We start from the raw sequence: 20,011 nt of genomic DNA, 5'->3' as shown, positions 1-20,011 counted from the left end.
GGAGAGAAAACATAAAATACGATGCTATCGCTGTTCTCAAGCTGGCTGGGAACATCACTCCATCTCCTGGTGAAACGCTTTTGTCAAAATCACCCCGTTTTGAGTTCCCCCATGCCCAGATATAATGCTTATTTAATATTTCCTTATAGCTTATAGGCCTCGCCTAGCCTACTAACACCAAGTTATCAATAGCAAGCTTATGAAGGTCATAATTCATCACTAGTCTATTACTCAAGCATGCCTGGTAGGCATATACTGGAATTATTAATGGGTTTATGTATGAAACCAGAATGGAGAATACGTGATTCTCAGGAGATTGCATCAACACTGTGGCAGAGGAGAGCATATAAGCTCATGCCACATAGTAAACAGACCTTATACATTTGTGCTGCCTGCCGCTAAATTATACAAGTTTGTTTTTTTACGGTTTAACCGTGAACCGCAATGCTTTGGTGAGAGGTTTAAAAAAATAGGTATTGCCCATCACACACAAACACACACACACACACACACACACACACACACACACACAAGCAGACGAGTATAGATATTCACATCATAATACAGAATCAATATTTGGCCTTTGTTTACTTTACCACATATGGCTGTCTTACTCAGTTTGCCACCGGAACATAGTGGAAGGACACAAGCTGAGGGCCACACCTAACTATATGGGACTGTGTGAGGTGTGCCCTCCTATCTTATTTTCACGCATGGGCGACATTTACGCCCATTATAGCTCTGACACATGCACAACGTTGGAGTCTCTGGAAACACTGCATGTCCAAGTTAGCGAAGGAGCACGATCTTCGTTGATGTGTGTGTGTGTGTGTGTGTGTGTGTGTGTGTGTGTGTGTGCGCGCGTGTGTCTGTGTGTGCGTGTTTGTGTGTATGTTTGTGTGTGTGGACGTGTGCGTGGGTGTGGGCTTGTGTGTGTGTGCTGTCTCCGGTGATGTCACTGTGTTCTTCTGCTCCGTTTGGTGCTGTAACTACTGTCGCTTCAGATCTTCCTCAGCTCGGCTCTGTTGTACCACTCTACCCCTCCCCCCCCCCCCCCCCCCCCCCTTAACCTCCCCAACCCTGCCCCCAACCCCCCCCCCCCCCCACACACACACACACACACACACACACACACTTGGGCACAGACCCCATATACTGTCACAAACTAACTCTGGACCTATACTACACACAGGCAAAGTCAAGCACGTATACACACGCACACAGTCATGTGCACGCACACCCAAGCAAGCACACAACGCAATGCGTACTAACAGTGCTCCGTCCATGATTTTCTTTATTGCCTACTGACTTGTACTTGGTGGGCTGCAGACACACATCTGATACACACATACAACACACACAGACAAAACACATACATAACACACACAGACAAAACACATACATAACACACACACAAAGCACATACATAACACACACACACACACAGACAAAACACATACGTAACACACACACAAAACACATAACACACACACACACACACACACACACAGACAAAACACATACATGACACACACATGACACACACATGACACACACACGACACACACACACACACACACACACACACACATGACACACACATAACAAACACAGACACATTACATTTGGCATCACAACATTCAAGCAAATCTCCTCCATCAGATACGCATGCATACCCTGGCACTATACATCAAAATCAAACAGAAACACACGCACGCACATACACACCTGCACACTGAGGAGCCCCTCCCCCCAGTCTGTGCCTCTATCTGTCACACCTCACAACAAACACCCCTCCTTGATAAGGGCAGCCTCCCCATGTTATATGTCTTCAACCATACGAGGAGCCGTGCTCTATTAATAGCTCTCTCTCTCTCTGCACTGCCTCCCATCCCATCTTTATGTAATTTACCTCTGTCTTACCCCATGGGATAGTGTGTGTGTGTGTGTGTGTGTGTGTGTGTGTGTCACATCGGTTCAGAGTTAATTATAATTAATCATTCTGGCTGCAGTCATTCTTTTCCACAGCATACTGTTTCATAGCATAGTTTGTGTGTCGTGTCCATCAGGGGAGCTCCTGACGTCACAGGCCTGAGCCTCTAGTCTGTAGTGCTGGTCCTGAGGCTGGATCTCTGGGCTCCGTTGCTCTTTAAGCTGTTCCCAGCTCCACTGTGTTGGTTGTGCCGCCAGTAGGGCTTTCCTGGAATGGGCAAGGCAACTTTATTTATATTGCACTTTTCATACACAAGGTGGACTCAAAGTGCTTCACATAGAAACATCGTCATGAAATTAAATTAAATGAAAAAAAATAAATAAAAGGAAACGCAATCCATTGTTTGAGCCGTCCACGCAGAGCAAACAGGGACAGTTTAATATTTGTGTCGTCGTGGAAACCCAAACGTACCCGACCAGGACGCTATTCAGAGTGACAACAGTGGAGACTTTGAACTGTTTTGAACTTCTTCCTCGGGATGTTTTGTCCGCTTGGTAAAGAATAAATGGAACAAATTGAAAGGTGAAATGAGTCTGTCGACACTGACATGGCAACGAGAGAACCTTGAAAGCATTCATTTTTGCTCAAATTAAAATGTGAAGCATTAGTGCACTTGCGTAAACACGTTTCTTACATCCAATGATGATCAGCACACACACACACACACACACACAGGAAGTCACACTTTCTTTTTCTCAACATGACACATTTGCTGTCGTAATCAAGCCATTAACACAGTGTGGAATGTGTTCAGGAGGGAAACTGCGCTGCGGTTATAATAATGGCGACTGAATGTTGACAATGTTTTTGTCGTTGGATGCTAGGGCACTAATTACAGAGAGAAGGGAAGAGAAAACTGCCTACGTCTTTTGGACAGCTCCTGAATAATCCGCCCGCAAAAAATCGTGACCTCAAACTACATCCTTGTTAGTCATCGCCACTTCCTCCTTATCCACCCCCTACGACGTCTTAAAGATATCACTCTCTCTCTCTATTGCTCTCTCTCTCTCTCTCTCTCTCTCTCTCTCTCTCTCTCTCTTTTGCTTGTTCATATTCTCTTTAAGTGTGCGATGCAGGGTTAATAGCTTGAATAACTTAGTAAGTACTAACAAGAAATAAGTAATACTTATATTGCTGTCTGTAAATAAAAATATTAACATGAATTGTTTGTTCTTCTCCTCAACCCACCCCTTCCTCCTCCTGGCCTCTCTCTCTCTCTCTCTCTCTCTCTCTCTCTCTCTCTCTCTCTCTCTCTCTCTCTCTCTCTCTGTCTCCACCTCTCTGTCCATCTCCCTCCGTGCAGGGGATGAAGAGGTCGGTCAGCATGTCAGCCAGCAGCGGCAGGTGGACCAGACGGAGCCCCAGCAGGAACACTGGTGCCAACAACTGTACCAGTAGCAGCGTCAGCGGCGGCGGCGGCAGATGTGGAGCGTTGTTCCCGCTGGTCCTCGTGGCGGCGCTGGCACTCCTCGCCGGGCCCGCGTCCGCCCAGAAGCGGGGCGGGGGCGGTGGCGGCGGCGGCGGCGGTGCTGGCGGTGGCGGTGGCGGCGGAGGGGGCGGCGGCCAGGAGAAGGTGCCGGTGCTGAACATCGCGGTGATCCTGGGCCGGACCCGCTACATCTCGGACCGGGACATCCGCGCGCTGTGGAGCAAGGAGGAGCCGGTGGACGTTAACGTGCTCACGCTGCTGGTCAACGAGACGGACCCCAAGAGCATCATCACGCACATGTGTGACCTGATGTCCGGCACCAAGATCCACGGGGTGGTGTTCGGCGACGGCACGGACCAGGAGGCCATCGCCCAGATTTTGGATTTTATTTCCTCGCAGACGCTCATCCCCATCCTGGGCATCCACGGAGGCTCCTCCATGATCATGGCCGACAAGGTGCGTACACCACCACGGCAGACGGATGGGTGGGAGGATGGGTTGGTTGGTTGGTTGGTTGGTTGGTTGGGTTGGTTGATAGAATGGATGGGTTGGTTGACAGAATTGATGGATGGGTCGGTTGGTTGATTGGATGGATGGGTTGGTTGATAGAATGGATGGATGGATGGATGGGTTGGTTGGTTGGTTGGTTTGATGAATGGATGGCTAGATGATAGATTGGTTGGATGGATGGGTTGGTTGATGGGATGGATGTACTGGACTGTAAAGAGAGACCAAACTCAAATTCCAAATCGCAGTTTGATTCCTCCTTTCGATTTCAGTAACTACAATGGCAAGCGTTTGAGCAGCGATGGTGAAACGCTGTTGTTCCACCTCTCTGTCATGAATGGATGAAAGCACAGCATTGTTGCATTTTTCTTTGGCTTACAATACAACAGTCCCTCTCAACACTGCAACCCAACACAGAGTCGGGGCTGGGGCGGTAAAACTGGCATGAGGGGAGGCAAAGAAGAGGCAAGGTGATCATTAGTGGAGAAAAGAAAAGGGGTAGGGAGAGGGGGGGGGTGGGGGGGAAGGGTGCCTGACGACTGGAGAGGGAGATAGGCTCTGGAGGGGGGAGGAGGGGGGCGGGTTGGGGGGCTGTGCCTGTCTTGAATGGGAAATGGAAGAACCATAGGGAAACTGGCAATGGAAAGATAAGGAGGATGCGGTGGTGGGGGAGGAGGCATAGAGAAAGAAATGGAGGGGGGAGGGAAGGATGGAGGGTGAGGTGGAATTATAATAAAGGGAGGTAGTGTGTGTGTGTGTGTGTGTGTGTGTGTGTGTGTGTGTGTGTGTGTGTGTGTGTGTGTGTGTGTGTGTGTGTGCGTGCGTGCGTGTGAAATGTTCGCATAGTTCATTAAAAGGGCAATACAGACATTATGTCATTGTCTCATTATTTTATGCATTATATAAATACATTAGTAAGTCAAGTCCACGGTATTAATAGCCCATGATTTGTGTGACTATTGTTATCTTCACTAGGTTGTGAGTGGGCAGGCTAGGCCTGATGTACTAGTCAATACCAGCCATCCCGTGCTGCTGCTTGGGTCCACTCGGGCCGCCCTGATCCCAGAGTGAAATGTGCAGAGGAGACGATCCACTCCCATAATTACCCCTCCCAAGCTGGAAGGCCCCGAGTCTGTTGGTCTCTTCATGGTTCATGGACAGGCACACGTTCCAGGGGGTGTGGTTGTGTGTGTGTGTGTGTGTGTGTCCAATGATCACGTGTGAAACACATGCATAAAAAATAATAATGCTGTATGTATGGACCCTGTGTGTGTGTTTCACACGTGATCACTGGATAGGCACAGGTTCCAGGGGGTGTGGTTGTGTGTGTGTGTGTGTGTGTGTGTGTGTGTGTGTGTGTGTGTGTGATTGTGTGCCTTGAACTCTGAGACTAATCTCATAGCGGTTGGCTTCCAGTTGAAGCCTTTTCCATGTCAACCCTAGAGAATCCTCTCTCTGAGCTCCCCCTAGTTTTAAAAGAGGGACCAGTTATGACTCATCTCCTCTCTCTTCTTCTTTCCTGTCATCTTGTGCTCTCTTGTGCTCTCTCTCTCTCTCTCTCTCTCTCTCTCTCTCTCTTTCTCTCTCTCTCTCTCTCTCTCTCTCTCTCTCGTTAATTAGAGTAATGTTACAGTCTCTTCCTGCCCTGGTCTGTTCGATACATCACATTCCTTTGTTCGATAAGACCTTTACCGTATTGAAAAGAATGCATTATTGATTATGAGTATGAAATGCATTCTAAGCAATTTCCCCTTGATGGGGCCATTTTGGAGATAATATTATAATAGGCTGAAAATACCATGGCGTAAAAAAAAAGAAAATGTTGTGCAAAATGCATTACTTGACCTCTTTACGATTTGTATCCTCTTCATACATTTATTTTGGTTACCTATTTCCTTATATCATTTGTTATTTGTTTTGATGTTTCTTTCTCCACTCTCGCCGCACGGCCATTCGTCTGCTGGAGATGGCGGTGTGCAGTTGTCCTGCTGAATGGTTATCGACTCGCGCTCAAACACCAATCTGGCCGGGGCCAATGGCGGCAGGCAGGCGCTGTGTGTTTCTCATGATCTCCCACACTTCAAGCCCATTTCTTCTCTTCTTCCTCCTCAGCGCCTTAACCTAACACTGGTCCGACCCCTGTGAGGTTTTCTATTGATTTGCCTGATTTGCAGCAGTGGGGGAAGATCCTGCTGGATTTGATTAAAGTCTCCCTCACTTGTAGTGTGTGTGACCCTGAAATCCATGTTTTTTCCATGAGGAATCCATGCAGCATATGCTGCTCTCTAAGGTGGATAACCTTTTTAATTTGTTGAAGCCAAAAATGGCGGGAAAAGAAACTTGATATTCATTATATCTTGATTATATTTCTTTCACAATGATGTTGGTATGTGCCTGCTTGTCTGTGTGCAAGCCTGAAACGCTCTGATCCCTCCCTCCCTCCCTGCCTGCGCCATTGAGAAGTGAGTGGTGAGTGTTGCATTCATGAATCTGTGATTGACAGTCAAGATGTATTCCTCGAACCAATCAGGAAAAACATGATTGCTCAGAAATCAGCCGGGGGAGCATTTTAAATCAAAATCTCCTGCAGAGGTCAACTCAAAAGGGACATTATCATGGCATATTACACTCACGTAAAGCTGAATGATGACTGTTACAAATAAGACTCAAATAGTAGTTCTTAAATCCTATACGTACAGCCCCTTTACTGTGCAGGGATGTACTTTAGCGTATAAACCATGGGTGGAACCAGAACATTCTGGATGGTTATTTAGTGTTTCCTCCGCACGGGGCACACTGGGCGAGCTCGTCCCGCCGAAAGGGACTCGCGGGGCCTTGGTTGTCAAAGTGTTGACACTTTATGGAGCCCGCGGGGATGCTCGTCCTCTGCGTTTGACCCAATCTCAACAACGGCGGAGAGAGGCAGACAGCCAGCACCAACGGCTCCACCTTCACACAGAATCCCCCCCCCCCTCGTCCCACTGCAGCTGACGTAAAATCAAGGGCTCCCCTCTAGTGACAACAATACTAACCACTGAGCCACACTGCCGGCAAACTCACTTTAATCTTCTAAAGCCCTCTCCACAGCCTGTATTACTTTAATCCAATACTTGTGTGTTGATGGTCTTCTTGATCCCGTGGTTGAAGAAAATGCAGGCTTTCTCGGTTCATGCCATGGGCTGAAATGTGCCATAGCCGATGCAGATTAGGCCTATATGCTCAAAAAAACGGGGCCTGTTGGCTTTATTCTGTTTATATGATTTATATGGTACAGTATATCATACAAAAAACAGACAGTAGGGTTATGATGAATCATAATGGGGGGGGGGGGGTGTAGATTTCCAGAACTGGTCTAAACCACGGTGGGGCGCTCACATCATCCGTTGAAGACCATACTATTAAGCCCAGAACCAGAGGTAACATGGAGTCTTCCTCTGCGTTGTGTCTCTGTAGGGATCGGCGCGGGGCACCGGAGCGTGACCTGCTTTAGCCACGCCACGGCCGGGTGTGTATGTTGGAGATGCTCCTTGCCCTGGGTGTTCTCTGACCGGTGGAATCCTCTTGACATGCTCTAGCAGTGTTTCTCTTTGAAACGTTTCAGCCGAAATAAGACGCAAGAATAAAAACATTTTGAAAAAAATGGGTCAAACCTAGAGATGTTAATTCAGATTTTTTTCTCCAAATGAGAAATTCTCCAAATATATCTGCTTTTTAAATGAAACGTGAAAGAAAGTCTGAGTTGTACGATTTTTTCTTTTTCAAATTTCAATATTCCAAGGTTTCTGAAAAGTATATTCAAAGTAAGTTATAAATTATATTATCGGTTAAAAGTAGAATAGTCAATTTGGAGAAACCAGCCAAAGTAAGCTTGTTTTTGAACGTATCCAACTGAAAAAATCCCACCTCTCCTACCAAGCTTCCCTCAAAGCCACCCTCCTAAAACTTGTGGCAAGCTCGCAAGCAGAAGGTCTGCCTAGCCTTGTGGAAGACTCCGGTCATGCGCAATGAGTGCACAGGCAGGGTGCGTAGGGAGCCAGACTATTTATACAGAATATTTTAATTCAGGCCAAATTAAATTATTTGACAGGCTTATTAGGGGGCTGCGAAAGCCACAGACACATTTTTTTTCCAGGCCATTCGATTTTTTGATTGCTGTCACAATGTAAAGTAACATGAAAAAAAAAAATGCTTCTATCAGAGTTACCTACCCTAGCTTCCTACCCTAACAACCTATTAAAGACTATGTCATTCATTGATTGAAATTGAGTGGTTCGCCGATACATCCCCAATATAATGAGCTGTGTTCCCTTCTCACGGTGGTGCGGCAGAGTGTTTGCACGGCGAAACATATTGTAATTAGCGTGTATGCTTCTAATTGGCTGTGCCTTGTGTGTTGACGGTCTGTTGTGGCTTGGGCACAGTGCTGTCAGATATCTTATTAACTTGGCAAATTGTTCTCCTCAAAAACCTCTTCATAATACCACTCTACATGCTAACCCCACTTGTTTTAACCGGCTTGTTTTGACTAGCTTGTTTGGTACCGGTATGTGCATTTGTATGCGTGCGTGGGGTCATTTCATACGTGCTCACACATTGGTCTTCAAACAGATTGCAGTATAATACCAATAGGTGCGTGCAGTTCTCCTGTTTATGAGCAAGTGCTTCGCTGCCCCTTTGAGACAATCAATTTGCAAACGAATGTTCTCACATCATGAGAAATAGAGCCGTTTGCTCATTCTGCACCTCATTTTCCTGTCTTCCTTCCTCTCTGTCTCTCTCTCTCTCTCTCTCTGTCTCTCTCTCTCTCTCTCTCTCTCTCTCTCTCTCTCTCTCCCTCAATTTCCTTACTCACACTCGTCATAGCTTCCTAGCTTCTGTCTCTCTGTCTGGCCGTTTGGTTATATTGCTGTGTGGTTTGATGTCTCCCAGGCATATGAACTACCAAACAATGGCTCCCATCATGCTCTCCTGTTTTGTGGTCTGACCGTGATAGATAGCGGCTGGCTCGCTGCTAGCTCCCATTGTGTTAATCACCTCTGGAATTGAAAATCAACAAATATGCTACCCGTGCACATTAGGATTTTAGAATTATTATTTTGTAATATACATGGGTAAAAGAAGATTTTTAATACACATTAGTGGTCTCAAAATGTTCCTTTGGATCTAACTATCTTTTATTTATTTGCTTGCTGTCAAAATAACACTGTCTGCATTCATGAGTCATGCATGTGTGTGTGTTTGTATGTTTGTGTGTGTGTGTGTGTGTGTGTGTGTGTGTGTGTGTGTGTGTGACTGTGTGTGTGTGCGTGTGTTTGTGTGTGTGCGCATTCCCCTGCGTGCGGTTGCTTCGTGACTCCATTGTCATTACAAGGATAACCAAACAACAGCCTTGCTGGCATCACACTAATCCGTTGGGTATCATGTTTGTTTGCACTGTGTGTTTGTTTCCCTCTGTTAGTCCATGTGTATGTATGTCCGACGGCCTGTTGCGTTGCCTGTCCGCGATCTTGCATTGCCATCCCCATTAATTGAATCTATCCAATCTGCAGCCTTCATGCTTGTCAGCTGCTGTAAGCTGTGGACATCCTACCGCAAAATGTATTGCATGGTGTTGAAGGGTGGCTGTGTAGTTGCATTTTACACAGCTTTAGAAAACAGAGTTTTGTCATCACAGCTTGAGCTTCACTTAATTGCGTGCTGATAACACATTCACGGGAGTCAGCAACCACTGTCATTTCAAAACAAAGAAATCACCATTAGAATGACGGTAGGCCTACATTAAACCAAACTCTGAAAAACAAAAACAACTTTCACCCCGGGGGAGAGATGGAGACACCAAAAAAAACAAGGCTACACACAGGCAAACAAGTTCTGTCCATCACAGAGGATTCTCTACAAATCGTGATCCTCCTCATCATCGTGTCTGACAGTTACTTATTAACCAAACCGTTCCCATCAGAAGGACCTGTCAATCACACTTGTGGCGGAGCAAAAGACAGCGAGTGGGAGATAACAAGAAAATCCTAACTTTCATATTTAATTATGGTCCATTATTAGTTTGCCGAAGTTTGCCCTTGTTGTGAAAGTTAACAATTTGTTGACTCTTGATGGTTGATGCTTGGGGGTTACAGCATTGCAATTGAGTAGACTGGATTGTGCCAAACATAACAGTGGCAACATTTGAATACAACTATAATACTCACACAGATGCACAGATGTCACAGATGTCTCTGTTAATTAAATTTTTAACTTCCAATCGAATTGTCCTTCAATGGAAAACTGCAGATTGTGTTCATTAGATTGTGTTCATCCATCCATTTTGAAATTCACTCTCTGTTCCAATGTGAGACTTCAGTCTGACATTTCAGGCATTCCTAAAAAGTTGTGTCACATCACAACATTTCTCATTTTTCAGAGTGACCTGCCATTTATTTCTCTTGTTCCTTCTTCGGGCCTGCTCCTGTAGTCATTACCACAACACTGGCTCCACTCAGCTTCTGCTGAATGCAATAGCAACTATATCACTAGTATGGTACTGACAGTATGGAGACAAAATGGCTCCATTGCTCCTGTTTTCTTTTTTTTCATGATTTGCCAGTCGAGTGGAATCAGTGTGAGGCTATATAAGAAGACAACGCTTGACCGATCTGACATGGTGGGACTGCATGGTTGAGTCAAAGGCTACACTTTGGTTTCATCCACTGCATATACAATAATGGCTACATTAAGGCAGGACAAAAGGCTCTTTATCTTGATTTGGAAATAACATAATAATATTGTCTTTGTTAAAAGGACATGCAGAATTCTAGCATTTAGGCTCAGCCAGTCCAGTGTTGTTTATGCATTGTTATTATCCCAAATTACAGTTGGCTCGAAATTGAGTTTCTGACATGCGTGCCCTCAAGCCCTTTTCTTCATCCCTACAAGATGATGGTCAAACACTCGATCAGAATAATTTGTGGTAACTCGTCATTTCTACCTCTCCGCTACATGTTGTGCTGTGATGTGATTGGACCTCGGGAAAGCTCTGCTCACGAATGGGATGGAGGTTGAGACTGTGTGACATGAGGCTCTGACCATCAATAGGAAAACAATGAGTCAGCCGCTGTTGGTGGCGGTACCAACACTGGATCGCGGTGGGGGGGGGGGTACGACGGCTGCTGGGAACACAATGACAATTGTGATGGCTGAGAGGCTTCATGGAGCAGTTCAGAGGAAGGAGCCCAAACAATGGTGCCCTGTCCTGTGAAGAGATGTATGTGCTGAAGGACGTTCTGCTTCAATCCAGGGAAAAAACAAAAACAAAAAAATGTATTGTGAAAAAAAATATATATATTGTGTTGTATACAACACTGACGTATATTTGTTCTGTTATGTGTTCTACCATGCAAGTCCATCGTTCACAGGATGGGCTTAGTGACATACAGACACGCAAGATTAATGCTGCAGGTGAAAGTTAATTTACTTTTGCTTTAAATTGCCTTTTGTTGCGATTTTGACACACACACACACACACACACACACACACACACACACACACACACACACACACCCAGAGACACACGCCACACATTATTCTGCAGTGGCTCTGCAGTGTACGCTAGCAATCGCATTAGAACTAGGCTTGCTCGCCCTGCCCCCCCCCTCCCCCCCAGAGCCTCCTCCCCAGCCCCAGCAACACAATTCCATTGGAATGGCACTGCTCCCCCTCAGCACTAGCGTAGCGTAGCTTAGCCCGACCCTGCACTATGTCGGGGGCAGTGAGCTGTGCTAAAAGACAGGGAGCGAGGAAGTATCCAGGCAGAGAGAGTGACATGAATTAAATATCCCCACGCCGTGGTGCTCTCTCGTCGTTTCTCCATTATGGAGGAGGGCTCTGTGGACCGTGAAGTCCATGTTAATTGTACTGGAGTAGCGCTGGGTGAGGCCTCAGATGGATGGATTGGTAGATGGAGTGGAAGACTCGGCCTGTGTGACAAGCACTGAACAAGAGCCACGCAACCAGGCATCAACGGCAGAGGAGGGGTAGAGAAGCAGCGAGGCGCCCCATTGTTCGTTTCTTCATCGCCATAAACATTATTTTAATATATTTTATCTATCTCCGTTAATTTTAATCGTCTCTCCTGGCTGGAGGACCAGAGGGTGATCTCAAGACTCCTCGACGTAAACCAGACTTTTTAGATAAAGTCGTCTGTCTAGCGGCTTGGTGCTGCCGCTCATGTTTTTTTGTACTGCAGAGCGGTACGTTTCTCTGGCCTCCAGACGTTGAAAGCCTTCAGAACCTTGGTTTACTCTGAAGAGGCTCGGAACACAAGCCTGTTCAGAGTGGGTGGCTATGTCCTTGATGCGTCCTGTCCACAGACAAAGACCCATTTATTTGCTGCACGATTTTCATCCAATTTCCAATTTATTTGTTAAATTACTTTCCGTTGTTAAACTTTCTTTTTAAACCAAGGTTAAATACCCAAGAGAGTTTCAAACAAGTATTTTGCTGTTGCTCCAAGTGGTGCGGTTGAATTAATAAATAATACGTTCATGTTATAAAGTCAACACATTAGTTTGAGCGGAGGAATTGATGAGGAGTTGATGTGAATGTCAGTCGGGTGCTTTGACATCGCCTTCCCAGTGAACGTGTCCCCGTCGATCGTCTTCTGTCGTTTCTTTCATTTTTCCTGATCTTGCAGCACTTCGGTGTTGCATTGAATTTTCCGAGAGAGCTATTTTGGGTTTTTAGGTCATTTTTAACCGTCTGCACTCCCTACTTCTTTCATCTGCACTCAATTCTTAACACGTAGTCCTCAAGGTGTCGTTCCGCATCATGCTGGTGACGTAGCGAGGCGGGCTTCCTGCCGCACAGTGTGACGGCAGAACCAAGCCTGAGAATCTTAAAAGGACTGAGATAGGAAAAAAGAATGTGCTCAAGACGGCCGACTCTCCAGCCTTTACATCGAGCAACGCGAATTGGCAGAACACTGAAAGGGAATGGGAGATGGGTAGATAGATGAAAAGGCAGGAGAACAAAAAGATTGTATTAAAAAAAATAAAGTTGACAGCTCTGAAAGCGCAGTGTGGTAATTTAAAGAAGTCGGCTCTAATTGGCTTCCTTGTCTGCATATTTTTGATAAGCTTTTTGCTGACTGCAACCCAAAACTATTGCCTATTAGCCCGCCCACACTGAGATGAAGCAAACTGGAATGAATACAGGCCTTTCGACATATGTTGATACTGTAGCCTACCCCATTCGATGTTTAATGCAGAAGTCTCAAATAAAAGCGATGGAAATAAAAACACAGGAAAACTTTTTTTTTTTTTTACATTTTAATGATGTTTGTGAATACTTCACCGTGTGCATCTGTGGGGGTTTCAAAGGCGTTACCGTTGGGATTGGGAGATGACAGACTCGATGTGGGTGTTCATAGCATGCCTGGGAAGCTGCGCCTTCAACGAGTTGAAGGGTCATCAACAGCGTAGTCGCCGCTGATGTGTATGCTCGATGGCCTGGTTGATGCAAAATATCTGGGGCGTCTTTAGGCAATCTTTAATGATGTACAGGCTTCATTTTCGGTGCGCACTGCATCCAGTTGTCATGATACATTCATGTGCAGGAACTCTGTGACACGACGATTTAACATCGCTGATGTGTGAGTGGAGGAGGAGGAGGAGGAGGAGGAGGAGGAGGGGGAGGAGATGGCGAACGGCAGAAACTGGGTTATGTTGGTGGTGGGCGGTTCAGGGTCAGTGTTGATAAATGGGTCTGCAGAGTTAGCCCCGGCTCCAGGGAAAAGCCTGCAGTTAGGTCAGCGCTCCCTGAAGAGGGACGATGGAAATAGTGTTTTTACCTCTCGCAACAGCTGATGTGGCGAGGGACGGGCGATTATATATAGACGGAGCATCCCAGCACACAGGCCACGCCCCATTGAAAGTCACAGCAAAACAAGTTGTTTTGGGGCTCTTGTTCAGATTAACGGAATGGAAAAAACATTGTTTTTGATTTTTTATAAAAAAAAATAGTTCTCTGGGTGAATAATATACCATCATAAAAATCTTTCCTTGCATAATTTGCACTTTGTATGAGATGATACAGGTACATCCTTCTTGTATAATTTCTTTTGAACTTTGGTCAGCAGCACATATTCCTTGGGTCAGCACATATTCCTTTGGTCAAACAAAAAGGAATATGTGTGTGTGTGTGTGTCTGTGTTGCGTCATTCCTTTGCTACCCACGTCAGCCAATCGACTGCTGTCTACAAGTAACCTCCCTTAAGTTGACCTCTTCATTTTGTCTCGCCTCACTTTTGAAATACTGAATCCCGCTATGATCCCTTTTCATAGCGTCCAAGGCAGCACACACATACAAGCGGGTGACCTGTGGATCCTTCACGGTGCTCACGAGTGATTCTTCCCACCACAGTCTATTAACTGCTTTATCACTCGGCGCATTCAAACTTCTCCAAAGTTGTGGGAGTTTAACAAACCTTTTTGTGTGTATTTTCTTAAAGGGCAGAAGGTGTGTCCTTCAGGTTAGAAACTTTAAAACAGATCAACTGCTTCCTGTCAACCGCGTTGGCAGTAGCTCTCAGGCAGTGTGTCCTTGAGAGGGAAGCGTTCTGCCGGGCGTCAACAAGGGACACGGTGGTACGCATGCTGAATCACCGCCGCAGATGGCAACTGTGGCCTCCTCCGCTGCTCATTGAACTAGTTGTTGGAGAATTCCAATCCAATGTTTTCGCTGTGTTCGCTGTAGATGGGAGGTCGGTTGAGGATGAACTTTTATTAAGTGTGTGTGTGTGGGGGGGTGGGTAGGTGTGTGTGTGTGGGGGGGTGGGTAGGTGTGTGTGTGTGTGTGTGTGTGTGTGTATGTGTGTGTGTGTGTGTGTGTGTGTGTGTGTGTGAAGATGGGGGGGACGGACGGACGGACACTGCTTGTAAAGGATGGAGCAGTATAGTCGCTCTGTGCACAGTTTTCGTTCAACTCAACCCGTGAAGACTCAATACCCTACTGGCTAAGGCTACGGAGTCACCCCAAGCTAGATTAGTATAAAATCATCGACAACAATCAAAACAGCCATTATTTTCAGGCTGATTTGTTATGTATAATGCAAATTAAATAGAAGCTTCCTCATTTAATGTTAATTTCCAGTAATAATTGAGATCCAAACTACATAAACACACACACACACACACACACACACATAATTCCAGGGGTTGATTAGAATGCAAATGAAGTGGCAAGAAACATGTGATACATTATTCAAGCAAGCTTAATATATAAAAGCATGAATTAATTAGTGCATAATTGATATCCAGTTTATTTTTCTCAGTGCAGGCCTGCCTGCCTCAGGGCGAGGTCCTACCACAACCTACGTTGACCTCCCATCTCCCCCCTGCTAGAGGCGCTGAAAGCGGGTCGCTGCGGAGGACGGTGGCTCTGACCCGAGACTGCGGAGGCCGGGTCTGCAGTAAACAGTTTCACTGACTCGGGTTCAAGATGCGGAGTTCAAGATACAGACCACTCTATTGATCCCTGGGGGAGGGTGTAGTTTGTTTCAGTGGCTCAGCTCAAGCCTGAATCATTAAAGTAAATAGAATTGAGTCCACACGACTAGCAATGTAAACTAAATACTGCATAAATAGGACATTCTAATTTTGACTAAAACAGGCAGCTAACCAACATTGAATGAACAATATAAAGCGGCAATCAGCAACTTGTGCTGTGAAATAGTGTTTGGTTGAGACTCTTGGTTCTAATGCATTGGTTTGACAACTGGCCATTGAGAGCCTAGAGAGCCAAATGCATCAGAACCATTAGGCTGAATCAAAAGATGATTTCATCTGAACAAAATGGGGCGAGCACACACTGCGCATAACAGCTTTAACTAAGTAATCTTGGGAAAGTAAAGTTAACTTAAGTTCAGAAGTGTGAAATTCAATTTTATACCATTACATATTTTACCAGCAAGTTCAGAAGGTTGAAATTACATTTAATAGCTTTAAGTTCAGAAGTTGACATTTCAACTCACAGTATACATGTTGCCCTTGTGGGCCAATTAAAATGTTAATGGTTAGCAAAGATGATTATCTCTGGGTAATTGCGACTCCCCTCTTTGTGTTTAAGTTATCGGTAAAGAAGTGCTCACTCTTCATCTTCCTGAAGGCGTGGTATCTTTTTATTTACTTAAGTATGTGGATCGCTCCCCTTTGCAACCAATCACACCGTTAACGCTTGCCTTCCTGTGGGAGCTGTGTGGGAGTGGGGGCATTCAGTCCAACAGGGGCTGAATGCCACTGGTGGACTAACAGCCTTCCAGACTGTCAGCGGTTAAGATGCAGCATGTCGTATTCAGCATAGTAGGCGAGCATTTGGCAGGTGTGTATATTTTTGGTACGGCGTACCGTCGCTGTTTAACTGATTGGTTATAATCTAGGGTTTGTCTGCTCCGTGTCACTGCTCTGCAACCTCATTGTGTCACCGAGACTCTGGCGATGCGTTCACCAGAGTTCGTCGTAACGCTAGAAGAAGATGAACCGGGGAACTGGATGGCAGAGTGGCGGAGTGGGATGTGCGTTTTAAGGATGTTATGCTCGTGCTGTGAGACATTTAATGACATTCATCAGGGAGTGTTATTACGCACAGGTGATCCACTCGCACAGATGAGTGCCTGATTAATATTCAAAGTTGATAGAAAGTGCATGGCTATGCAGGATGCAATCGGTGTGCTTGTGTATGTCGGTGTGACGCCCGTGATGACAGTGCCCTGGATACCTTCACCCCATTTCCCCCAGGTGGGTCACCCGTTCATGCAAATGTTCACCCTCGACAGAAGTGTGGCCCAGCGTTGGGGTTGTCGCGGTGCACAAGTGGACTGGCTGGGAGTGGTCTCATGGGGTCCCCTGAACAGAAGGAGCCGTAACTCACCCAATACAGAATAGCCAAGGAGAACATAGGAGGAACACAAACTACATTCTCTCACCCTCCCCAAGCGACTTTTTCTCTCGGTTATCAGTGTATGGCTTGGCCATAAATCCTGCATATGTGTGTGTGTGTGTGTGTGTGTGTGTGTGTGTGTGTGTGTAAGGCTGAACTTGTTTTCAAGGTTGTTCCTCAGCCGCAGTGACATTCTTTGAGGTGTGTGTGTGTGTGTGTCTGTGTGCGTGTGTGTGTGCGTGTACACATGTCAAGAACTCTAACCCCCCTCCTTGGTGGATCCTCTGTCTGCTTCTTTACGGTTGTTCGACAGGTCCTTTTTTAAACTCCCTTCCCTTCCCTGTCCTTGTCCCTGTGTGACAGCATCCTTATCTTCCTCCTCTCCCTCACACCCTCTCATTCTCTCCCCCATGCGGAGCCGCGTCCGCGTGTTAGTGGTTCTCGGGGCGCAGGCGGGATGGGCGTGGCGATACAAGGCTTCTGCAGAGGCTGCCCTGCTGTAGAGCCTCTGATCCCCCCCCTCCAGGAGGCCGGCGAGAGGTCTGCTGTTCAGGGGCCGACCCCCTACCACTGGAACGCCCCCCTACCGCTGGAACGCACCCCTACCGCTGGAATGCCCCCCTACCGCTGGAACGCCCCCCTACCGCTGGAACGCCCCCCTACCGCTGGAACGCCCCCCTACCGCTGGAACGCCCCCCTACCGCTGGAACGCCCCCCTACCGCTGGAACGCCCCCCTACCGCTGGAACGCCCCCCTACCACTGGAACGCCCCCCTACCGCTGGAACGCCCCCCTACCGCTGGAACGCCCCCCTACCGCTGGAACGCCCCCCTACCGCTGGAATGCCCCCCTACCGCTGGAACGCCCCCCTACCGCTGGAACGCCCCCCTACCGCTGGAACGCCCCCCTACCGCTGGAATGCCCCCCTACCGCTGGAACGCCCCCCTACCGCTGGAACGCCCCCCTACCGCTGGAACGCTCCGGTGGGCCCCCCCCCCCCCCCACCCCGCGCTACCACCATGTGTCGCGCAACGGCTTCAGCTAATATTCATAACAATAATATTAGAGAGATAATAAAAAAAAATACTGTTAACACACACAAGCACACATGATGACACACAAAGACACGCACACACATTCACTGACAGAAAGACAGACAGACACATGTGATTACATGTTTACATACTGTATGCACTCAAGTTCTGTACAGCCACAGCCAGCTGAACTGAACTCTCCTTGTATTAATAAATGGCTTATACACACACATACACACACACACACACACACACACACACACACACACACACACACACACACCATAGCGTGCTTTCAAGTGGATGAAAGATGTGAGATGTTGTTGAGTTGGAAAATACTCAAGGACAGATGTAATTGCATTCCATGGGAGGCGACACACACACAAACCATGTGCACACATCTGTCATTGACTGTGTGTGTGTGTGTGTGTGTGGGTGGGTGTGAGTGACCTACGTCAGACCTGCATGTGAGTGCACATGTGTGTGTGTTTGCGTGTGTGTGCGTCTTTCCTATGTGTGCATGCTCCAGCATTTTCTTCAGAGAAGGTCACTGTCACTTATATTGTCCGAGGAGAGAGAGTGTGTGTGTGTGTGTGTGGGGGGTGGGGGGGGGTGTGTATGCTGCAGGAAGGGGGGGGTGGGGGGGAACGGGAGGAGAAGAGAGAACCCGGGTGTCAGCGGAGTATGTGAATAGGTCGTCGGTCATTGGTTATTGTAATCTGATGAAATGGCAGAAGTGTCTAGTAATGTGCTCGACTTTTCTAGTTGTTCTATTGTTTGCCTTAACCCTCTTCAGTCATTATATCCCCGTTATGGATTACTTTTTTATAAAACATCTAATTGTGTGGACATGTGTAGTCCCTCCAACATTGTCGCAATATCGAGGTATTTCTTCATAATATAAGCTAGGAGTTTTAATTAGTTTGTTAACAAAATGAGGCTTTACCATGTGATTATTATACATGGGTAAGGTTGTGTTAGGGTCTGGTAATTCACTATTTATTACGTGAATTACAAGAAAACATGCTATATGTCGTTCTGGAGAAAGTCAAGGTCTGTATGGGGACAGGAGCTGTGGTTCAGCCCCCGGGGTAGGGCGAGGTAAGCACAGAGGCTGGACCGAGGAGTCTGTGTCACTAGCCTGCCTGGGAGCCACGGGTCATAAACGCCACCTCATCCACAGTCTCTCCTCCAGCTCTCTGGCCCCGGAGACACGCACACCGCCTCCACCCCACCACCGGCGCTGTCATCCTCCCCGATTACGTGTGTGTGTGTGTGTGTGTGTGTGTGTGTGTGTGTGTGTGTGTGTGTGTGTGTGTGTGTGTGTGTGTGTGTGCGCGTTAGTATGACCTCAGGGGGTCACACAGCCTTAGGTAATGGCTCCATTAGGACGAGAAAAGGCTGCCCTTCTAACACCTCTCGTTGTCTCTGTCTCTCTCTCTGTCTGTCTCTCTGTCTGTCTCTCTCTCTCTGTCTCTGTCTCTCGCTGTCTGTAGAGGGAGGATTTATAAACATACAAGAGGACATGGTGCATAGTGCTGTTGGCCCATCAATCTGTTCAGGCCAATTGTCCCTGCCTCACCTCCTGTGTGTGTGTGTGTGTGTGTGTGTGTGTGTGTGTGTGTGTGGGTTGCAGCCTTTGCGTTGAAAGCAGTGATTAACCCCTCTTACCCACAACTCGTTATCTTTCCCACCTCTTGCCTCCACTTTTGCTCGCTGTGTGCGTCTGTTTGTGTGCGTCTGAATGTCCACACACACACACACACACACACACACACACACGCACACACGCACGCACGCAGGCACACACAAATACACACAAACACACATACACACACACACGCACGCACACACACACACACACACACACACACGCACACACATGCGTGGATATTTCCTGTTCGCGCTCAGCATCCATCCTCACACATTAGCCACCCCCCCTCCATCATCAGTAGATTGGTGTGGGACTAAAGCCCTTCATCCTAAGGTAATTAGTGTGGACATTAACATCATTTAGTCAGGTCCAGCTGGACTTCCCCAGGACTTTCATCTTAAAAAAGTGTGCTCTTGCAGAAGAAAGGCTACGATACACTTGTGCAGAAAGGCTCAGGGGCGCTGTCTGCC

General features: G+C 47.0%; 1 protein-coding gene across 1 annotated transcript in view; it reads left to right on the top strand.

Annotated features, from left to right (window-relative positions):
* Positions 1-3,317: 3,317 nt before the first annotated feature.
* grin2aa (glutamate receptor, ionotropic, N-methyl D-aspartate 2A, a) overlaps positions 3,318-20,011 on the top strand; it is a gene marked incomplete at both ends in the record, with an annotated part of 93,052 nt that continues 76,358 nt past the window's right edge. The window contains one exon of the mRNA XM_084488785.1: positions 3,318-3,878. Within this exon, the coding sequence (XP_084344911.1) occupies positions 3,318-3,878 (561 nt within the window). The remainder of the gene's footprint in view (positions 3,879-20,011) is intronic.

The sequence above is a fragment of the Micromesistius poutassou genome (genome assembly GCF_964030765.1).
Source record: "Micromesistius poutassou genome assembly, chromosome: 1".
Classification (NCBI taxonomy): Eukaryota; Metazoa; Chordata; class Actinopteri; order Gadiformes; family Gadidae; genus Micromesistius; species Micromesistius poutassou.
The sequence above is the reverse complement of the archived record's forward strand: the minus strand, read 5'-3'. Positions and strand labels throughout refer to the sequence as shown.